The 19,587-nt window shown below is 32.9% G+C and overlaps 3 protein-coding genes across 4 annotated transcripts; 2 read left to right on the top strand and 1 right to left on the bottom strand.

Moving 5' to 3' along the window:
• Positions 1-2,857: 2,857 nt before the first annotated feature.
• On the bottom strand, positions 2,858-3,948 carry LOC126679457 (E3 ubiquitin-protein ligase ATL23). The gene has a single exon (XM_050377586.2). It carries the CDS (start codon positions 3,762-3,764, stop codon positions 3,240-3,242), a length of 525 nt encoding a protein of 174 aa, XP_050233543.1. The 5' UTR covers positions 3,765-3,948; the 3' UTR covers positions 2,858-3,239.
• Positions 3,949-7,767: 3,819 nt separating this feature from the next.
• On the top strand, positions 7,768-10,128 carry LOC126666090 (uncharacterized). Its single transcript, XM_050359051.2, has 4 exons — positions 7,768-8,125; positions 8,308-8,410; positions 9,258-9,419; positions 9,591-10,128. Exons 1-4 carry the CDS (start codon positions 7,851-7,853, stop codon positions 9,756-9,758), a joined length of 708 nt encoding a protein of 235 aa, XP_050215008.1. The 5' UTR covers positions 7,768-7,850; the 3' UTR covers positions 9,759-10,128.
• A 4,926-nt stretch (positions 10,129-15,054) lies between these two features.
• Positions 15,055-17,891, top strand: LOC126664283 (uncharacterized). 2 transcript variants are annotated; one of them, XM_050356597.2, is made up of 9 exons: positions 15,055-15,166; positions 15,274-15,396; positions 15,802-15,882; positions 15,977-16,065; positions 16,155-16,229; positions 16,514-16,575; positions 16,650-16,709; positions 17,031-17,222; positions 17,534-17,891. In XM_050356597.2, the coding sequence occupies exons 2-9, from the start codon at positions 15,274-15,276 to the stop codon at positions 17,611-17,613; spliced, it is 762 nt and encodes a 253-aa protein (XP_050212554.1). In that variant the 5' UTR covers positions 15,055-15,166; the 3' UTR covers positions 17,614-17,891. The 2 variants fall into 2 exon arrangements, with proteins under 2 accessions (XP_050212554.1, XP_050212555.1); XM_050356598.2 differs by having other exon boundaries at positions 15,067-15,166; positions 15,269-15,396.
• Positions 17,892-19,587: the final 1,696 nt, after the last annotated feature.

Here is a 19,587-nt window from a genome sequence, read left to right as displayed (position 1 = left end):
TATAAATATCAGTATAAATCCGCAACAAACAAATTTGAACTTTCACAAGAATTTTTATTAAATCAAAAGAATTTCATAAAACGAGATTCATCAACAACAATAAAATTGTGATCGAATAAAAAAAAACATCAATACTATAGAACTATTGTCGTATATACATAAAACATGATTGAAACACTAAATCCGAAGAAAAATAACTAGATAATTTATTGACAGAAAAAATACAAATATCGTAATATATAAAATATATGGGTGAAATTATGATGAATTATGATGATGGTTGATTCATAGCTCCCTGTCACAATAAATATACCCTACTCGACACTTCATTCTTCTTTGCCTACTCACAGTTCATAGCTCCTTGTCACCATAAATATACCCTACTCAACACTGCATTCTCCACAAACTAATAATAATTGCCTTTTATTTCAGAGATACGTCTTCTTCTTTTTGTTTTAAAAATCTTATAAAGATAAGGTTAATTAGAGATCTAATTTTTCTTAAGTAAATAATTAAGATATGTATTTCATATAGTGCACATTAGATTAGGCTTAATAATTATGCACAGAACTAAGCTTTCTATTTGTCGCTTAGTGGTTTGGTTACCTACGTGACTCATACTCTCATAGTGCAAATGCGCGATTAACTGATTGTGATGGTTATGTGCTGAGTCTTGATCTCTTTAATTAAAAAATTAGTACTTTTAGTAAAATAATCATTAATTATGGAATACTATAACAAATTTGGAGCTAAATTTGAAAATAATTTGACATAGCAGCTTATATATATTTATAGCTACATACTACAGTCCAATAAATTGCTCAAAATAGCATCAATGGACGCAGCTATTCTAACAAATTTGGAGCTATTTTTGAAAAGATTACGACATTGCAACTAAGATATTTATAGCTGGCGTGCAAAAAATTGCCTAAAATAGTTTCAAATTTGTTGCATAATAAGTGAATCATGGCAATACCAATTTTATGGTTAAATGAGAGAGATTTACCTTTCTTTGTTTAATTGTATTATTAATATTAATTTTATTTAATAAATAATTTATTTGATTTAAATATGGTTAATCCTATAAAATTAAAACATAATTTTTCCAATAAATTAAATATAATTTTTTATAACATTTATTTGAACTAAACCAATCATTGAATTCAATTGATTAGAGACATACTAATAATAGGATTTGATAATAGATGGGTCTACTAATATGATATCTGGTCCACTAAGCTATGGTCTGAGCAAAAAGCATCCGTGTAATATAAAAATTAAAGGCACTTCACCATCCCTTCTCATCATACACACAACAAATCATGGAGGAGATAGATAGAAAGTTGGTAGCAGCTGGGCCTTCATTTAGACAATCTTATCAACAAGAGCAACGTAATTTTCCATTTATATGAAAACTGCCAAATAACATTTTTCGAATAAGGTTATTTTATTTCAATTCATATAAAAAAACTGTAAAAATAAAATTTCATTGAACTGGAAAAAGAGACTTTACGTTGCTAAAAATAAAATATATTAAAATAAATATGGATAATTGATCAATTTTAATTAAGATGAAATAAAAATTATAATCCAATAATGGATTTTGACCGCTCCAATAAACTAGATCATTCAAGTGTTGAAAATTTATCAGCACCACTTATACATCTAGTACGTCTATTTTTAATTTGTCATTTCAAGTATACATCAATAGTTAGACATAGCCTCAACTTATCAAAAAAATTGAATGTAAAATTCGAACAAATCTCGAACACATTAAGGATCGATCCCAATAAAACTAAATAAAATCACTAAAATACAGTGCAAACTATATCAAAATAACCAACATGTCTCAAAAAAGGTTATAATTTATTGAAGTAAAGCTAAAAAAAAACGGAAGGGCGATGAAAGGATTAATTTTTGGCTCAAGACCGGAATCGCCGATTCACCACCCTTAGAACAGGATTTTGATTTCAAAGAGAAGTTAGATGTTTGGTTTTAGAGAGATAAAGCAAATTTTAATACAAGTTGTGGTGTGATTTATTTACTAGTTAAAATTTGTATATATTCAATTTTTAATAATTTGAACTTGGTTTTGCCTAAAAAAATTAGAAAAATATGGAACTTGAACTTTGAAAAGATTTTAGGATTAACTCATTTTAAGTTCTTTTAATTTTATGAATTTTGTTTATTTGGTTGTTAAATTTTTATTTGGTGTTATTTGGTACTTTAATTTTATATATTTCATTTATCTGGTTTTTGAACTTTCATTTAGTGTTTGATTTTTGGTTTAAAAAAATATAAAATCAAAGGATTATGTAAATAAAAAAAACACAAAGTTGAGGGATCTGATAAAGAAAAAATATAAAATTAAGGAATAAGATAAATAAAAAAATATCAAATTAATTTAAAGATCAGATAAATTCAAATGAAAGTTTATGAACCAGATACATAAAACATGCAAAGTTGAAGGACCTTCAAAAGAATTAATCCAAAATTTTACACTGAATGACATGTGTAGAAATGAATTTGCCATGGACATGTGAGATGAGATCTGGTGTATTCATTCAGGTGAGCGGTTGATGATTAATCAGTTATTGATTCTGTTCTCAAAGGAATAAAAAAATACACACAGTTCGATAAACTCTGTGGGTATGCTAAAATTGGCAGTTTCCCCCACGCTATCATTTCAGTTTTCCACTCTCTCTAAACCACGCACACACACATTTTAATTGCTATCTGTAGACTGTATTAACCAAATTAACCCAAAACCAAGAGTTTTTTTGGTTGTTTAGTAAATTAATTAGCAAGTAAAAAACAAAACAAAACCATGGCTTCACGCAAATAAGACAACAGGGGCAAAAAAAAAGTAGTAACAGACTTCTTTGAAACGCCACGCTGCCAAGTTGGCAACAGAAAAATTTAACAACACGCCTTCCGTAATGCCCAACTAAATTTTGTTTTTGATGGTCGTTGGACATTCTGTTCTGTTCATCGTTCGTTAAACGCCGCCGTATGATTACGATTACAATAATCAACGATCGATCGACCGACCGACGAGAAGAAAACATTAAGCTAAAGTGATTATGAACAAGAAATTTAAATGACTAAAATTAAAGCAACAGAGAAGAGTAATTTCTCTTTTTTTCCCTATCTTTCTAGCAGTACAAAATCCTAATAATTCCGGTACCGGCTCATATACACAAAACGACAGAACAGAGCATACGACTCATTCGAATTAGCTAGCAAGGATTTTCTTTGGAGGCATTGAAAAACTGTGCATCGAGTTTAGACCTGCAAACAGGGCAAACATTATGTTTCGAGAGCCACGTGTCAGCACATTCCAAATGAAACCCATGGTTACAGCCAGGAACGAGTCTCGCCGGTTGCTCGTTTTCGATCTCATCCAAACAAACCGCACATTCATTTCCTAAAACCAGCTCTTTTCCGGTCATTTTCGGTAGTTTATCAAGATCAGACGGTGATAATCCTTTCTTCTCTCCAGGTTTCACCGGAGTAACCGGCTCTGCATTATGACTAGCAGCGTACCAAAGAAGACAAATATAGATTAAGAAAACGGCGCTCATGCCTACACACGGCAGAAAAAGCGCCAAAAAAACTGACAGCAGCATGTTTTGGCTGGCGATAGATTGGGGAGGCGGAGTATAAGGAAGGTTCACGGCGGTTGGTGACGGAGAAGGAGAGAGGAGTATTGGAGGTAAAGGACGAAGAAGAGCTGAGGGTGCGTAATGCACACCATAGCGCATTATAGAGGCGTAGAGGCGAGTATAAGTGAAAAAAAATCAAAAAATGCCTATAAATAGGAGGAGATGGGTTGGCGTTTGTTTTTCAGGTACGGGTGGAAGGTGACGTCAGCAAAAGTGAAGGGAAACAGCAACGGAGTTAATGGCCGTTAGTGGGGTTTCGAAACGGCGCGTTTCGTAGCTGGCAAGGGAAGGAAGTGTATCTGTTGTAAGTAAATTGTAGAGGTGAGAGTAATGGGTAGAGTGAAAGTTGAATTTGAATGGTGAAATGATTTTACTATATATATAGTAAAGTGTGTGAATGTGGTGATTTGGCCAGCTAAGGCACAACTTCTGTGATTCGATTATTGTTTGATTCAATGACACTTAGCTGTAAATGAGAAGAATTCGGACGAATAAAAAGTAGTTAACGGCTAGGGCAAGAGAGTCACCTATTCATAAAACAAATTCAAATAAAGTTTCGAATTTTAAACAAAACTTAACAAACACACCCTTAATGTTGATTTAGATTGTTCAATTCCAATAAGAGAAAATTAGCTATAGCACTTAAAAATTAAAAATAATTACACCTGACACTTGATAGCCTTTTTTATTGGGACCATCACTTATTTAATTGAGAAAATTAAAGAGCCCACTTATTTTGGGAAAATAATCTCAAAAATATCTGATAGCTTTTTTTACTGGGACCACCAACAACACTGCCAATTATCAACACCATCTTCTTCTGGCAATAAATTTATCATCGTCGAAGCATCTCCGTCGCCCCCGTCTCTAGCGCCACCCTGAAATTGAAAATCAAATGAAAGCAAATCCACTTTACTGTTTGATTTTTATTTTTGAAAAATCTGACATTGCCTCGATACCCAATAAAAAAGAAGGGCAAAAGAGGAAAAGAAGAATGTTTCTATGGCATCTCCTCATGATCCTTTAGCTATTACTACTATGGAGTACAGAGAATGAAACATGGAGAAGCAAAGCCTAACGTGTGGTACATGGAAACTATTGATGGCATGCGCAGTAAAAGGACATGGTTTTAAGAATTGAAAATCTGTTTTCATGGAACTCCAAACCAGAACCCCTCTCCCACACCTCCTCACATCCGCCGAATCATCACCTCCAGCAACGCTTAAATGACGAACATGCCGACGAAGAACAATAGTTTAATGAACTTACAAACCTTTGTGTTGCTGAGTTAAAACAAGAGCTTCACTGTTACTAATCATTAATTTTGCTTGAATATTAATAAACATAATTCAAAAATATATATAATTCAAAACTTAAAATTTAGAATTATTAAACATAATTCAAAATATATACATTAGTCAAATATATATATATATATATAATTTAAAATTTTGGAAGCAAGAAACAATCAAACAAAAATAAAATAATCACAGTATACATAAAACATACACAAGTTATACTATGATATATATAAAATAAACAGAAATTAAATAATTATGGTGTATATAAAATATAAAAAAATTATATAATTACAGTACACATAAAGTATATACATAAATTATATAATTACGTTATATATAAAATATATAATAATTATACAATAATTATATAATTATGGTATACATAAAGTATATAGATTTTACATAATAATGATATACATAAAGTATACATAAATTATATAATTATGGTATACATAAAATGTAGAAAAATTATATAATTACGGTGTACATAAAGTATATAATTATGGTATACATAAAATATGCAGAAAGTATATAGAAATTACTTAATTATGGTATACATAAAATATACATAAAATATATAGAAATTACATAATTATGGTATACATAAAATATACAGACATTAATAATTACGGTTTATATAAAGTATTAAAAAATATATAGTTACGGTATATATAAGATATGAATAAAGTATATCAAAAATATACAGATGGTATACTAAATGTATATTTAAGATGTAAATAAATTATATAATCATATTAGAACTAAGTTTCTGTATGCTTTTTATATACTATTTATATATTTTTTATATATTTTTTGTATATAAAGAAATAAATTTTTATTTGTTTATATTTAAAACTAATTTATATCTAAAATATATAAAAATGATTATTAAATACTAAAGTATACAAAAGATATACTGGTATTATACTTTACATATATTTTTTATATATTTTAATATGTAATTCGTATATTTTATATATACTTTTTGCATATACATGTAATATGTATGTTTTTGGTGTTTTTTTATTTTAATATGTAGTGTTATTTTTTAATATATTTAAAAATAAGTTATTCTTTTGTATGTTTTTGATGTACTAATTGTCTGTTATATGGATTGCTTAGAGTTTCACTTATTAATTGGTCCATTTCATTTTCTATGTTTTTGAAAATATGGTTCATCCCATTTTAAGCAAACAAATATTTAAAAAGTAAAAAAGAGAGTGCAGTGAAGAATTGGATGACTCAGTGGACACGTATCAATATACAAGCTAAAAGGAATCAAAACTAAAAGGAATTGCACGTGGGAGAGAAGAAGAACAGCATAGGCCATGTCATCAAAGTCAATTAATATTAGAAATCAAGTGGCTCATAAACAACACGTCACTTGGGAAGGGACAGCACATGCCCCCACTTAAGCGGCTTTTGATTTTCTTTGTTAATTAGCCAAAGATTAAAATAGGAGTCTACAAATCTAACAGCGGGAACGCAAGTACGTGTTTGTTGGAAATTATCTTAAATATTCCGTATAAATGGGATTATTTTAAGTAAATAAGTGTTGTTCCCAAGAATAATCACCAGTCCGTATATTTCTAATTATTTTGTAAAAATAGAGTACTTTTCAAAAAATCCCTTCCAATAAATCCAAAACATGGGTTGCACCAAAAAGACTATAGGCCTCAGGTTTATGGGCTTTTGAGAAAAGTTAGGGTGTAATTACACTGTACATTACAAATGTCTAAAATATTTATAAGATCAATCCGAATTCGCTTAACATTGTGTCTTGTCGTGGTTACGGGTTGTGTAATTATAAATTATCAGCCCTAGATGCAACTATTGTATTGAATATGTTCTATTTTTAATTAAATTATATAACTATTTATAGTTTTTTTTATTAAGAGCCCTATATTGGTAAACATGACATTGGCAAAAAGAAAGGCTCAATTAGTTTTTATCTTAAATTGTCCAAATGAAGGCATATTAAAATTATTGTTTGTCTAAAGGAAGAGTCATGTGCGGTATCTACCTACCTATTCATGGGCCTCGATATCCGACCGACTTGGACGGACCGTACTTTTATTTTAGGACCGAGGGTTTGGACACTAACTTTTTGTTTCAAATCTGGCCTGAGTCCGAGTCCGAAAAAGTCAACTATTTTATAGACGGACAAACTTCTATTTTTATTCTACATGTAGGTCCAGAAAAGTGCATCCGGAACCCACAAAAATAGAAGGTAAGAGTCGAATTTGGATAGTAAAAATAAAGTTCAAGCGGGGCTCGGCCAAACTTGGATTAAGTAAAAATGCCCGGTAGACCCAGACTGAGCCCGGCCCATGGCTATGTGTACGCAAATCAATTGAATGCTCCATTGTGTATTTTTTTTTTTTGAAACTACTCCATTGTGTATTTGGTTCATAGTTAATTAATTTGAAATTAACAAATCAGAGTGGTCCAGTGGGACATGTGGTGGGGCCATAACTTATAAGTCTCAGGACATAATAATCTTTTTTAAAAAATTTACTTTGTGCACTTTTATAATTACCATAAACAAATTGCCCTTCAATTTATAAACTATTTATAAAAATAAAGCTAATTAACTATAATCTCCAATTTTAAAATAAATTTGCTTGTAAAATTATACATATCAGCTGGGAGAATAAATTGATACTTAAATCGGTCATATTTTTTTACTAAATGAATGTATTTTCGCATGAATATATTTGCAATATTATTTGTCATGTACCTTGTTTACTTTACTGGCGGTATACATAAAAGCTAAAACTAATCATACATCATAAGATAAAAAGAAAAAGTAATCACACATCATCATACTTCAAAAGCACATATATCAGGAAACCCATCCATTTTCCAAACCACAGAATCAAAAATGGCAAAGCTAAGTTTGTTCACTCTGGTTTCACTGCTCTTTATTGTTACTAACGTATCTATATGGAGCCTAGATGCTCAGATCATACCGCCGGCAAGATACGATGGGTTCTTGTACGGGAATCGCCATGGCCATGGTCATGCCGATACTATCTTGATTGAAGCTTTCTTTGATCCTGTTTGCATTGATAGCAGAGACTCTTGGCCTCCTCTTAAACAAGCTCTTCAATACTATGGCTCTCGCACTTCATTGGTTCTTCATCTTCTGCCTCTGCCGTCAGTTTTCCTTATCTCTTCTAAGCTTTCATGAATTTGCAGCTATTTATTACTATTATTCTTAATTAGTTTCTTATAATTCAACATGTTGAGGACTCGATGATTGATCTCAGTTGACTTTTTTTTATATGTCCGTAACATTTTTTTGTTTGGGAATTGATTTTTTGGAAAATTGGTTGCAGATATCATGACAATGCATATGTTGCTTCACGTGCTTTGCATATTGCAAATAATCTGAATTCTTCATCCACCTTTCCATTGTTAGAGCTCTTCTTTAAGCACCAGGTTGGTATTTCTAGTATCTAACAGTACTGTATATGATGATTTAATTTGCTGTGTAAAACAAAGGGGAAATCAACTTACTATAGAGCTAAGAGCTGTGATTGCTCTCACCTTTTAAATTGATCAATTTTCTGTTTGTTAATCTTTTCATTTCGATCCTCCGATTTGACAACAACTATGCTCTTAATGGAGTCAATATGATGTTGAATTTGCTATAGAGTTAATTCTAGTTTCAGTGATGATTCACTGAAGAAATTGTCATGTATTTCTGCTATAGGCAGTCACAAATTCACTCAATTATAATTCAAATAGCTGTTTTCTGTTTATGTGCTTCATACAGAATCGAACTTTATATGATGGAGTTATTTAGTTTTGAATTGCATATCTGCACACAGCCTCTATTCTTTTTCATGTTAGATCAGATCCTCTCTTTCCTATTTCCTATTTCATTAGCTGACCTCTCACCAGCTCCTTCCGATTCCGCCTCTTAGAGTCGGGGTGTTTGTATTCATCTCTATTACCTAAGCTTGAGCAAAACACATTTCCTCCTCGTATTTGTCTCGCCGGAAATATCATAACTCACTTCTGCCGCCAACACTTCTCAAACAGTGACTCAATCGAGACTAATCCTGCTGGCTCGGTAGATTATAAAAAACTAATCTTAGATTCGGAGATTATATGGTTTAAAGTTACATTTACATTTCTAGGAGAGTACAACTTATGTAAGGCTAGATTGTTTGATTTTATTTGTTGATCAGACTATATAACTGCAAGCTTGTTTAACTAGTGAAATTATACATCTATTTGAGTTTGAATTAGACTGCTAACTTGTCCTTCATTTTGATTTCAGGAGAAGTTCTATAATGCTCAAACACATAACTTATCAAGAGTTGCTGTTGTAAAAGAAATTGTGGATTTTGCAAGTTCAGCAATTGGAAATTCCTATTATTCTGCAATTCAATCTGGCTTCAATAATAGAAAAACTGATCTTCAAACAAGAGTTTCTTTTAAGGTAAGATAATGAGATTGATTTAATTTTTATGAGTTGAAATTGTTTCCAAGAATTTGAATTGCTTTCTTGCTTCCATATCGATATTCTTTGACATGGCGTTTGTGAAAAAATCAGCCATCTACTTATATTGCTTACATTGATGTTGGAACAAATTCTTCTGTGGCAATGCAGTTTAGTGCTTCAAGAGGAGTGCACGGCACGCCTACTTTCTTTATCAATGGATTTGTGGTGCCTGATGCTGGATCTCCCGTAGATTACAAGGGCTGGAGAAAATTAATCGATCCATTGATTAATGCGAAGAGGAGCAGAGACGGAGAAACCATGCATTTATTATTATGAAATACATAAGTTAGTTTGCTGGCAAGATCTCTGTTTGTTTATGTTTTTCAACTTATGTTATCAGATGAAAAAAAAACAGCTACTGTTTAGTGTGCAAAAAAGCTGTTGGTAATGCAATAAAAAGGTGTTTAATATTGTTGTAAGTTTGGCATTCCTACCAATTCAGTGGATTGTTGAAGACTTAAGCCCAGCAATTTGGTCTGCTGCCATGTGATGGAAGGCTGTGCAATCAAAGCTCTAATCTGATCTTAAGTACTCCAACAACGTGTCATTTTAAACACATTGATTCAATGTGTGTTATGTCATACAATCAGCGACCTAAGTGTATCATATTTGATTTTATATATTAAATACGATTAGTAATTATTTATATTTTTCTATTTACATGGACGCGGACACTATTGATTTATGATTTCTATTCACCAATTAGCATGTCTAGCATAGTATACTTATATATGGAGTTAATTAGTTCGGGCTGACTCGGTCCATAAACAAAACTTTTGGCAGCAGGAATAGACATGAATAAAATCTCTAACAAAGTCCGAAGAATGATACAAAAAATCAAATAAGTCATTTTCGAAGAAAAACAGTCAAACAAATTCTCCAACTTGTTGTTTTCATATCAAATTGCATCTCCAAGAGAGTGAAATACTCTCTCCAGGTTTTAATAGTAAAAATTCAAAAGAGTGTTTAATATTTTTCTCATTGTCTGAATTAACGCTTAATGATTTGAAATATCAATTTTTTTTATATTTTAAAACTTCAAAAATCAAATTATTATTTTTTAAAAATTTGAAGAATTATTTTTAAGATTTTTACATTCTGTATCCACCGGCAGAGGAGCTACCGTCCGCCACTACCTGAGGAGCAGTGCTCCTCGCCTGAAGAGAAAACTGAATGTGGTTGACATTTATGTGAGTATATAGAAGTTGCAATTTAATCAGCTGGTGGATGCACATTCAATGGTGGGAGAAAATTAATTAAAATTATGTGGGGCAAGCTCATTTGAATGCTGACTTACTAATAAGAGCATATAACTAGATAAACCCTACTCATAAAACTCATCCCATTATAAGGAATAACAATAAAACAAGAGCAATGCTTCCTCTATTTCTTTGTCACTCAATTGATGTTTTTTGTCTTCAAAAAAATTGCAAACTTACATTGAGTGTATATATATAGGTTTTGCATTTCTTAAGGATGACTAATTAATAGCAATAAGGCATTTAACATTGACCATATCATATTCGCTTCCATCCTTTTCTTATTAGGTAAAATATAATTTAAAAAGTATAGTTTATATAAATGATATGAGTTAAATTATACTAAAAATTCACATACTTTATTTTGTAGTACTTTTTGTTGCGGAAGCTCAATCGATTACGCTAGCGAATCACGTATTGTGCTAAATAATTATACCGGAAAATTCCCAGGAAAGAATGGTGGGTCACAGACGGACCACTTAAGTACCAAACTCCTTAGACAGAATTTCACACGATATAAATAACTTCACAATATATAACTCCAACTAGCCTGAGCGTTAGCTAATAAATAAACAATAAAGAGAACACCAACCTTTTAACGAGGTTTAGCCAGAAATGACCGGCTTACATCCTCGGGCACTGCCCAAAATACTCCACTAATTGTTTGTAACAAAATACAAACTCGAGAGAGAACCAACTAAGCCTTATGAGTTAATAAGACTTGTTGTGGGATGAGTTTCAATGGGTAGAGGAGACTCCCTTTTATAGGCTAAGGAAGTCCTCACCCTTCCACTCCTAAGCAATGTGGGATTCTACACTATATGTATATAGCTCAACAATCACAAGTCCCTTTTCTAAACAATGTGGGACAAATCTAAAATGAGCCATATCCAACAAATCTCCACCTTGGCGAATTTTCTCTCTACCATCTCGGACTATCTTCAATAGTACCTTCAACTGCGCTTCAAAAGCGCCAACTCTTAACTGTAGCAGTCAAGTACCAATGTGGGATGATCCCACTTCAACACTCTCCCTCACGCATAGCATGACCGAGCAGAGCAACCAATCCCCCCTCACGCATCGCGTGGGCCGGGCCACATTCAAATCTCAAATATTGAGAACACTAATCAAATTCAAACAATGTTTGAACTTGACTGCTTTCACAATCTTTGTCATCATATGAGCAAGAGTTTCCATGGTCAAAATCTTCCGAAGTAGGACTCCACCTTCTTCAATAACCTCTGGCACCAAATGATATCGAACATCAATGTGCTTCGTCCTTGCATGATGAACTTGGTCCTTCTCTTCAATTTCCAATTCACCAAACAACCCATGAAGCCAAATTGCTTCCTTAACAGCTTCTGCACTTGCCATGTACTCTACCTCCATGGTAGACAAAGCAACTATTGGCTGCAAGGTAGACTTCCAACTAAACGACGCCTTTGCTAGTGTAAACACATAGCCCATAGTCGATCGCCGTTTATCAACGTAGTCCGAATCATTGTACCCAACTACATATTGACCATCTTTCTTGTCCTGCCCAAATATTAGACCAATATCCACAGTATTCAAAGTATACTGTAGAATCCAATTTTCATCTCCAGCCACCTTGAGTCCATCTGGCTGAGTCGAATTGATTTCCCCATCCAAGAATCCATGTAAAAACACTGTTTTTACGTCCAATTGAACTAGTTCCATATTCAAATTTGCTACTAAGGCCAACAAAATTCTAATGGAAGAATGTTTAACAACTCGAGAGATAGCCTCAATTCCTTCCGTCCAAACATAGCTTTTAGCTACCAACTTTGCCTTATAGCCAATATCATTCTTGTTCAGAAATCCTTCTTCATATATCCAATTACAGGGACGTAGTCCCTCCAATAATCCTTGAGTTGCAAGAACCGTCAAGAATTTTCCACCATCATGCCCCAAACGCCAATGCCAAAGACTGATTTCTTCTAGCTCATTATCATCACTAGAAGAAACTATAGCTGACCCAATAATTGCATTACCCTGATAGTAATACAAGTTATTGTTCTTCCAAATTCCTTTCATGACAACCTGTGCACCCGAGAATACCTTCATAACTCCATTTACTGCAGTCACAACAAAGCCCTTTGATTCTAGGACTCCTACAGAAATGAGCTTCTTCGTCAAACTCGGTACATAGCGAACATCTTTCAGAATCCTTATTGACCCATCATGGTTCCTCAAGTGAATTGAACCAATTCCTTTTGTCAAACAAGGATTGCCACTTGCTGTGTAAACAACTCCACCTTTTAGCTCTTTGAAGTCAACAAACAATTCCCGATTGGGACACATATGATGACAACAACCCGAATCTAGAAGCCATGCAGTAGGAGTATTTACCGATGACACAACAACCAATGAAAGATCTGAATCTTCGTCGTCACACTCAGCTACATTCGAAGCAAACTCAGCTTTTTCTTTATCAGTCTTGCATTTATTCTTCAATTTAGGACAATCCCTTTTCCAATGCCCTTTCTCTCGACAAAAGGCACATTCATCTTTCTCTGGTCGGGATTTTGATCTCCCTTCCTTTCCAATTGTTTGGCTTTTCAAACGGCCTCTAACAATCAAAGCTTCTGCTGCACTACTAGTGTTTTCTTTCTTATCTTTTCTTCTCAATTCATAACTATATACTGCAGCGCAAACTTCGCTAAGAGACACACCAACCTTCCCATGAAGGAGAGTAGTTTCAAGAAACTCAAACTCTTCAGGAAGTGATCCCAACAACATCAAAGCCAAATCTTCATCATCAAACGTCACATCCAAATTCAACAAATCGGCTACTAATTGGTTGAAATTTGTGATGTGCTCATTCATAGTAGTACCTGGGAGATACGTGAACCGAAACAGCCTTTTCTTCATGTGAAGCTTATTCTGACTGTTCTTTTTCAAGAATTTCTCCTCCAATGCTTTCCACAAACTACTTGCAGATGTTTCCTTTGAGAAAGGATATTTATGCTCTCTGGAAAGACATGACCGAATGGTACCACATGCTAAACGATTGATGCTACTCCATTCTCTCTCATCAACATCTGCTGGTTTCTCTTTTTCAATAGCAACATCTAGACCTTGCTGAAATAAAGCGTCTAGAAGCTCACTTTGCCACATGCCGAAATGTCCTGTACCATCAAAAATCTCCACCGCAATTCTTGCATTTAACATTGCCATTCTTCCCGAAGAAGAAGCTATCAACGTGGATAGACTTTTGCTTCCAGACATTTCTGCTCCAACTTTTATTTAATAGCTAACCGATATGCCAAGGATAGAACCTTAGCTCCGATACCAATTGTTGCGGAAGCTCAATCGATTACGCTAGCGAATCACGTATTGTGCTAAATAATTATACCGGAAAATTCCCAGGAAAGAATGGTGGGTCACAGACGGACCACTTAAGTACCAAACTCCTTAGACAGAATTTCACACGATATAAATAACTTCACAATATATAACTCCAACTAGCCTGAGCGTTAGCTAATAAATAAACAATAAAGAGAACACCAACCTTTTAACGAGGTTCAGCCAGAAATGACCGGCTTACATCCTCGGGCACTGCCCAAAATACTCCACTAATTGTTTGTAACAAAATACAAACTCGAGAGAGAACCAACTAAGCCTTAGGAGTTAATAAGACTTGTTGTGGGATGAGTTTCAATGGGTAGAGGAGACTCCCTTTTATAGGCTAAGGAAGTCCTCACCCTTCCACTCCTAAGCAATGTGGGATTCTACACTATATGTATATAGCTCAACAATCACAAGTCCCTTTTCTAAACAATGTGGGACAAATCTAAAATGAGCCATATCCAACACTTTTTATGTTTTTTTTAAATGTCATTCTTTATTAGATCAAACATGTTAAAAATATGATTACCAATTCATTTAAGCGATAAAATCTCTTTACAATAGTACTAATTAAGACTAAATGTCATTCTTACGCTTGTAAGCTGTTTCGATATTTTATTGATATTAGTTTTGAGATTCAAAAAAAAAAAAGACTAAATGGATAATTTTTTTGATACAAATTAAATCAAAAGAAATTAAAAGAAAATCAAAGGAAATAGTATATTGTATTGTCTTTTTAATGTACTATCATAATTAATGGAAACATATGTAATAATTAATTAGATAAATAATAATTAGGTGCTCACAATTTGTTAAAAATCTTTTTAAAACAGTGTGAATTACTAATTTGGGAGCAACAGTGTAAAAAGCAAGCCGGGTGTGAAGCGGATAAGAAGAGTTTGTTAGGGTAGTTTGGGAATTAAGATTAGTGGTGGTATATAAGAGAGAAGAGATGATAGTATGCGGTTTAGGGCGTAAAAGAAGAAACGAAGCCGTAGAAGAGGGCTCTTTCTTGGCTGAGCAAACATAACAAACTTATCCCCAAATTCTTCCAAGGTAATCATCCCCCTCAGATCCACCAAAACCCTAATTCATATCTTATTTTATATGACTCTGATTATGTTCAATTTGTTGTTATTCGATTTGTGTGTTAAAAAGTACAGATGGATCGGTACCAGAGAGTGGAGAAACCTAAAGCAGATACTCCTATTGATGAGAATGAGATTCGTATTACAAGTCAAGGAAGGATGCGCAGTTATATCTCATACGCCATGACTCTGCTTCAAGTATTTCTTCTTTTTTTAGCTTGTTTTTTGATTATACATGTAATTTTACTCTTTGATTCTAAGCAATTTTTTTAGGAAAATTATTATTTTTGGATCTGTATGGTGTAGTTCATATTAGTCATGAAATTTAGAGCTATAATTTTGAATCTTATTTTCGGTTGAGTTGCTAAGAGGCTAGGATATTGTTACTACAATGCTAATTGTAAAATAGATTCTATAGTTAGTGTTTCTGTGGATGATGATTATTATTTTAAGCTATGCTTCGTGCTCACTATTTAGATTATTACTTAGGAGCAAGTGCTGCTGCTTATTGTTCAATTTTACTCGGAGTGGTAGTTGGAAACAAATAGTGATATTATATGTTTGTTTTTGGTTTCAATTGTTGTTTTTACTTTGAATTTGCAGGAGAAAGGGTCTAATGAAATTGTATTCAAAGCAATGGGAAGAGCCATTAATAAAACTGTGACGATAGTGGAGTTAATTAAGGTTCTTTACACTTATTCTCATTGATTTAATAACACGGATTAAATTTTTATTTTTAGATGTTTAATGGTACTGTCTTTAATTTCGTGTAATGCAGAGAAGAATTGTTGGTCTCCACCAAATCACAGTGATTGGATCTACGGACATTACGGATACATGGGAGCCCCTGGAGGAAGGCCTCCTGCCGTAAGAACATTCTGGAATTGAGTTTGAGTATCTTTTTGCCATGCCTTGTATCACTTCTGTTAATTCAATTTTGTTTACATTTAATACAGTTTGGAGACCACAAGGCATGTCTCTATGATTACAATTACCCTCTCTAAAGAGGAACTTAATACATCTGCCATTGGGTAAGTATTTGTAATAGTGTATACACATAATAATTCAAGCTTAGGGTTTTGGATTCCGATGTTGACATTGCGATATTTCTGCAACATAATAGGCTTTGCTAAGTGGAAAATAATATTGAATTGTTGATTATTATAGGTGGTTGGATTTTGGCAATTCTTTGTAATTATATGGTGTACAGTGAACTGTTGATTAGTTACAGCGTTCTTACATTTTGGTATTGAATGAATTATAATGCTGCCTTGTGGCAAACAATGCATGACACTCATGAACTCCGTCATTTCAGCTATCAGCCTCCGTTGCCAGCAGACCAGGTGAAGGGGCCTCTAGAATTTGATTATGATGGAGGTGAGCTCATTGCTGTTCAACTCATATGTACAATCATTCAAATTTCATTTTTTAATGTTAGTTTTGTGCTGCAGAGGGATCACCAAACCGAGGTAGGGGTCGTGGTGGTAGGGGCAGGGGCCGTGGGGGAAGAGGTACGTGTTAATGCATTTTGACCACATGCTTTTAACTACGAATCCTTATTTCATATGTGACTTTCTTGTATCTTGCTGGTGCTGTGCAACTAAATCTAGTTTTCTTTTTGAGATGATATCTGCTTCTCTGTTCATTTATTTGAAGTATCATCTGTCAATGATTAAGTGCTGGGTGCAAGAATCTTGTTGTTTGGGATTTTATGTTTAACTGTTCTTTTGAATTTTTTATCGATTTAAGGTATTAAATGTAGAATGGGCTCATCTTTATGCTCTATATCTTTATCATTGCTATTTTGTATTAACAATTGTGTTGTTTTTCAGGGAATGGATATATTTCTGAATATGGAGATGGCAGCTGGGATCGCAACAGGGGCCCCAGCAGGGGCAGGGGTCGAGGAAGAGGACGTGGTGGTTTCCGTGGACGTGGAAGAGGAGGATATAATGGTGGACCATCATATGCTGATGTGCAGCAAGATGGAGGATATGGTTATGATGCACCTGCTCAAGGCCGTGGTACTTTTCTTTTTACTAATTCTAGTATAAATTTTTATAGGTTTGTATTTAGGTCTTTCACTAGGGTGGTCTACTTTTATCCTACATATATCTTAATGGATTATTTAGGTTTATTTGTTTTAGGTTTCTCAGTAGGATGGTTTATGTTACACTTTAGTATAGTAGCATTGCTTCCTAGATCTGCCTTAGTTGTATTACTAAAATCTTCTTGATGTAAACTTGTAATGATGGTTGCCATTTCTCTTTTTTTTTTCACTGGTAGAATGTTGAGATTAATTTTTTCAAATGCTAACCATGAAACAATCTTGTAGGTCGTGGCCGTGGGAGAGGAGGATATCGTGGAAGGGGTCGTGGATTTAGATCTAATGGGCCGATCCAGGGAGCTGAATGATGATGCTTATTTATGTTCCTTTGAATGCATGCTGTTGGCTATGTATGTTTGATTGCTTCTCCCTATATCGTATTTATCATATATTTTTTTCTTCAATTGCATTTGTTTGGCGCCTTGGTCTGAACTAGGAGTTTATAACTTTAGGTCATATTTATGCGTAACCTGTAGACTAATCTTTTGTAGTTTATAAACTGTTGTCTTGAGGCATTGTAGGTGTAGATGTGTTGTTTGAACAAGCTGTAATTTTTTCTTTTCTAATTGAGCAGTGCATTCTTTTATTTCTGTTTTTGGACATAGTGCTTATTATTCTTTCCCCCTCCAGTCACTAATTTTATGAATTTGTCATAACATTGTGCTTTTGGTTTCATGCGGTCATCTTCAAGTAGGGTGTAAGTGATTTGTGAGCTATCCGGGGTTGATTTCAAATTGACTCGATATAATTTGAGTTTATCTTATCTAATTTTACCGTTTTACTCATATATTATACTAATAGTTATAGTTTCTTGTACAAAAATTCTTCTCACTATATTATTATCTTTAAAAAGTTGTTTTATCAACTTTTTTGATCAAGCTTGATATTAAGGCTCTAACTTGATTTGAATTTATAAAAATTTGACAAAATTTTCAAGCTCGATGTTGAGATTAAAGTTCAAGCTCGAACTTAGTTAGACCTGAGTTCGAGTTTGATTATGCAATTCTATTTTATTACATCTTTGGCTGCATGTACCAATACGCTTGCACTCAGTAAGTTGGTTATATAATTTCTCCTTTAGAACTCTTAAAATTTAAATGTAACAATTACTTGTTATTTAACAACGAATCTACTTATTTTTAAATAGGTAATGCTTCCTTTTGATTTCACTGTTTTACAAAATGTAATCAGTCTTTTATATATTTTTTGTGTTATAGTAACAGATTTGTGAATATTTTTTTATTGCATACCGATATTTAACAAATATTTTAATTTTTACAAATTTGAAAGATAATTTTGTGGTTGGAATTTTGTAAATTCTTTTTAAATATGAAATAATATTTCTTTATTTCCTATAATTTATTTTTTCTTTTTACACTTTTTAACTGGATTTTTTTATTAAAATGTATATCTAACGTGGTTAAACATTTTAATATTTCATTAAAATAATGATAAAATTATAGTAATAAATTTGTTCACCATCATTTAATGAGGAGTTAAAATGTGATTTCATTTACTTTACAGAATAGTGCTCATTATTCTTTCCCCTCATAATTTCTCTGTTTGGTTATGGCAAAAAAAAAAAAAAACCAAAAAAGAGTATGTTTGGTTCACTAATTCTACATGTTCCAATTCTGATCGTTCTTTCCCTACTGCCAATAGACTACTTGCATGAATCGGTTATTCATGTCAGGTAAGCAACTGATCCACTTTTGTTAAATTTTAGGGCATTTTCAACCCAACTCTAAAAAAGAGTTGGGTCTCACCATTTAGAACTGGCCAACTTCAATTCAATTTTAATTTTTTTTTTTAGAGCTTTGAATAGTAAACTCTACATGTAGAGTTTTACTATTCAAAACTCTATAAGGATTAGTTTGTTTTTTTTTCATTTTTATAAATTATATGTTTAATTCATTAGTTTTAATTTATACATGGCCTAATCACTTAATAGTCCTCCATCTTTAGATTTTTTTTTCAACCCTAAATTGAAATTTTTTATAGTTTTGATTTTAAAAAGTTACTGGATATAATTTTAGGAAGAATGATTTTTTTACATTAATAATAATATTAGTGTTTAATTAGAATATAGATTAAAAATGAAAGATTAGTTTAAAGTTCTTTTCATGTGAAAATAGATCAATTTAATACTTTGGGATAAAATTGAAAAAGAATCTAAAGGTGGGGGGGTTCTGAGAGAATTTTCCTACGTCAGGATGCAGTTGAAAAAAAGTTTAAAGGTGAGGGGCTTCTGAGTGATTAGGCCTTTATACAATTATGTTCTT

This window comes from Mercurialis annua, linkage group LG1-X, assembly GCF_937616625.2.
Source record: "Mercurialis annua linkage group LG1-X, ddMerAnnu1.2, whole genome shotgun sequence".
In the NCBI taxonomy this organism is placed as follows: domain Eukaryota; kingdom Viridiplantae; phylum Streptophyta; class Magnoliopsida; order Malpighiales; family Euphorbiaceae; genus Mercurialis; species Mercurialis annua.
This window is presented reverse-complemented; position numbering and strand designations above follow the sequence as displayed.

What these genes read in the sequence shown, in the direction of transcription:
- LOC126679457 (XM_050377586.2), bottom strand. Translation starts at nt 3,764, where the DNA reads ATGCGCTATGGTGTGCATTACGCACCCTCAGCTCTTCTTCGTCCTTTA.
- LOC126666090 (XM_050359051.2), top strand. Translation starts at nt 7,851, where the DNA reads ATGGCAAAGCTAAGTTTGTTCACTCTGGTTTCACTGCTCTTTATTGTT. An exon ending in AGCTCTTCTTTAAGCACCAG is followed by an intron (nt 8,411 to 9,257) that starts GTTGGTATTTCT and finishes TTTTGATTTCAG; the next exon opens with GAGAAGTTCTATAATGCTCA. An exon ending in AAACAAGAGTTTCTTTTAAG is followed by an intron (nt 9,420 to 9,590) that starts GTAAGATAATGA and finishes GTGGCAATGCAG; the next exon opens with TTTAGTGCTTCAAGAGGAGT.
- LOC126664283 (XM_050356597.2), top strand. Translation starts at nt 15,274, where the DNA reads ATGGATCGGTACCAGAGAGTGGAGAAACCTAAAGCAGATACTCCTATT. An exon ending in CGATAGTGGAGTTAATTAAG is followed by an intron (nt 15,883 to 15,976) that starts GTTCTTTACACT and finishes CGTGTAATGCAG; the next exon opens with AGAAGAATTGTTGGTCTCCA. An exon ending in CTGGAGGAAGGCCTCCTGCC is followed by an intron (nt 16,066 to 16,154) that starts GTAAGAACATTC and finishes CATTTAATACAG; the next exon opens with TTTGGAGACCACAAGGCATG.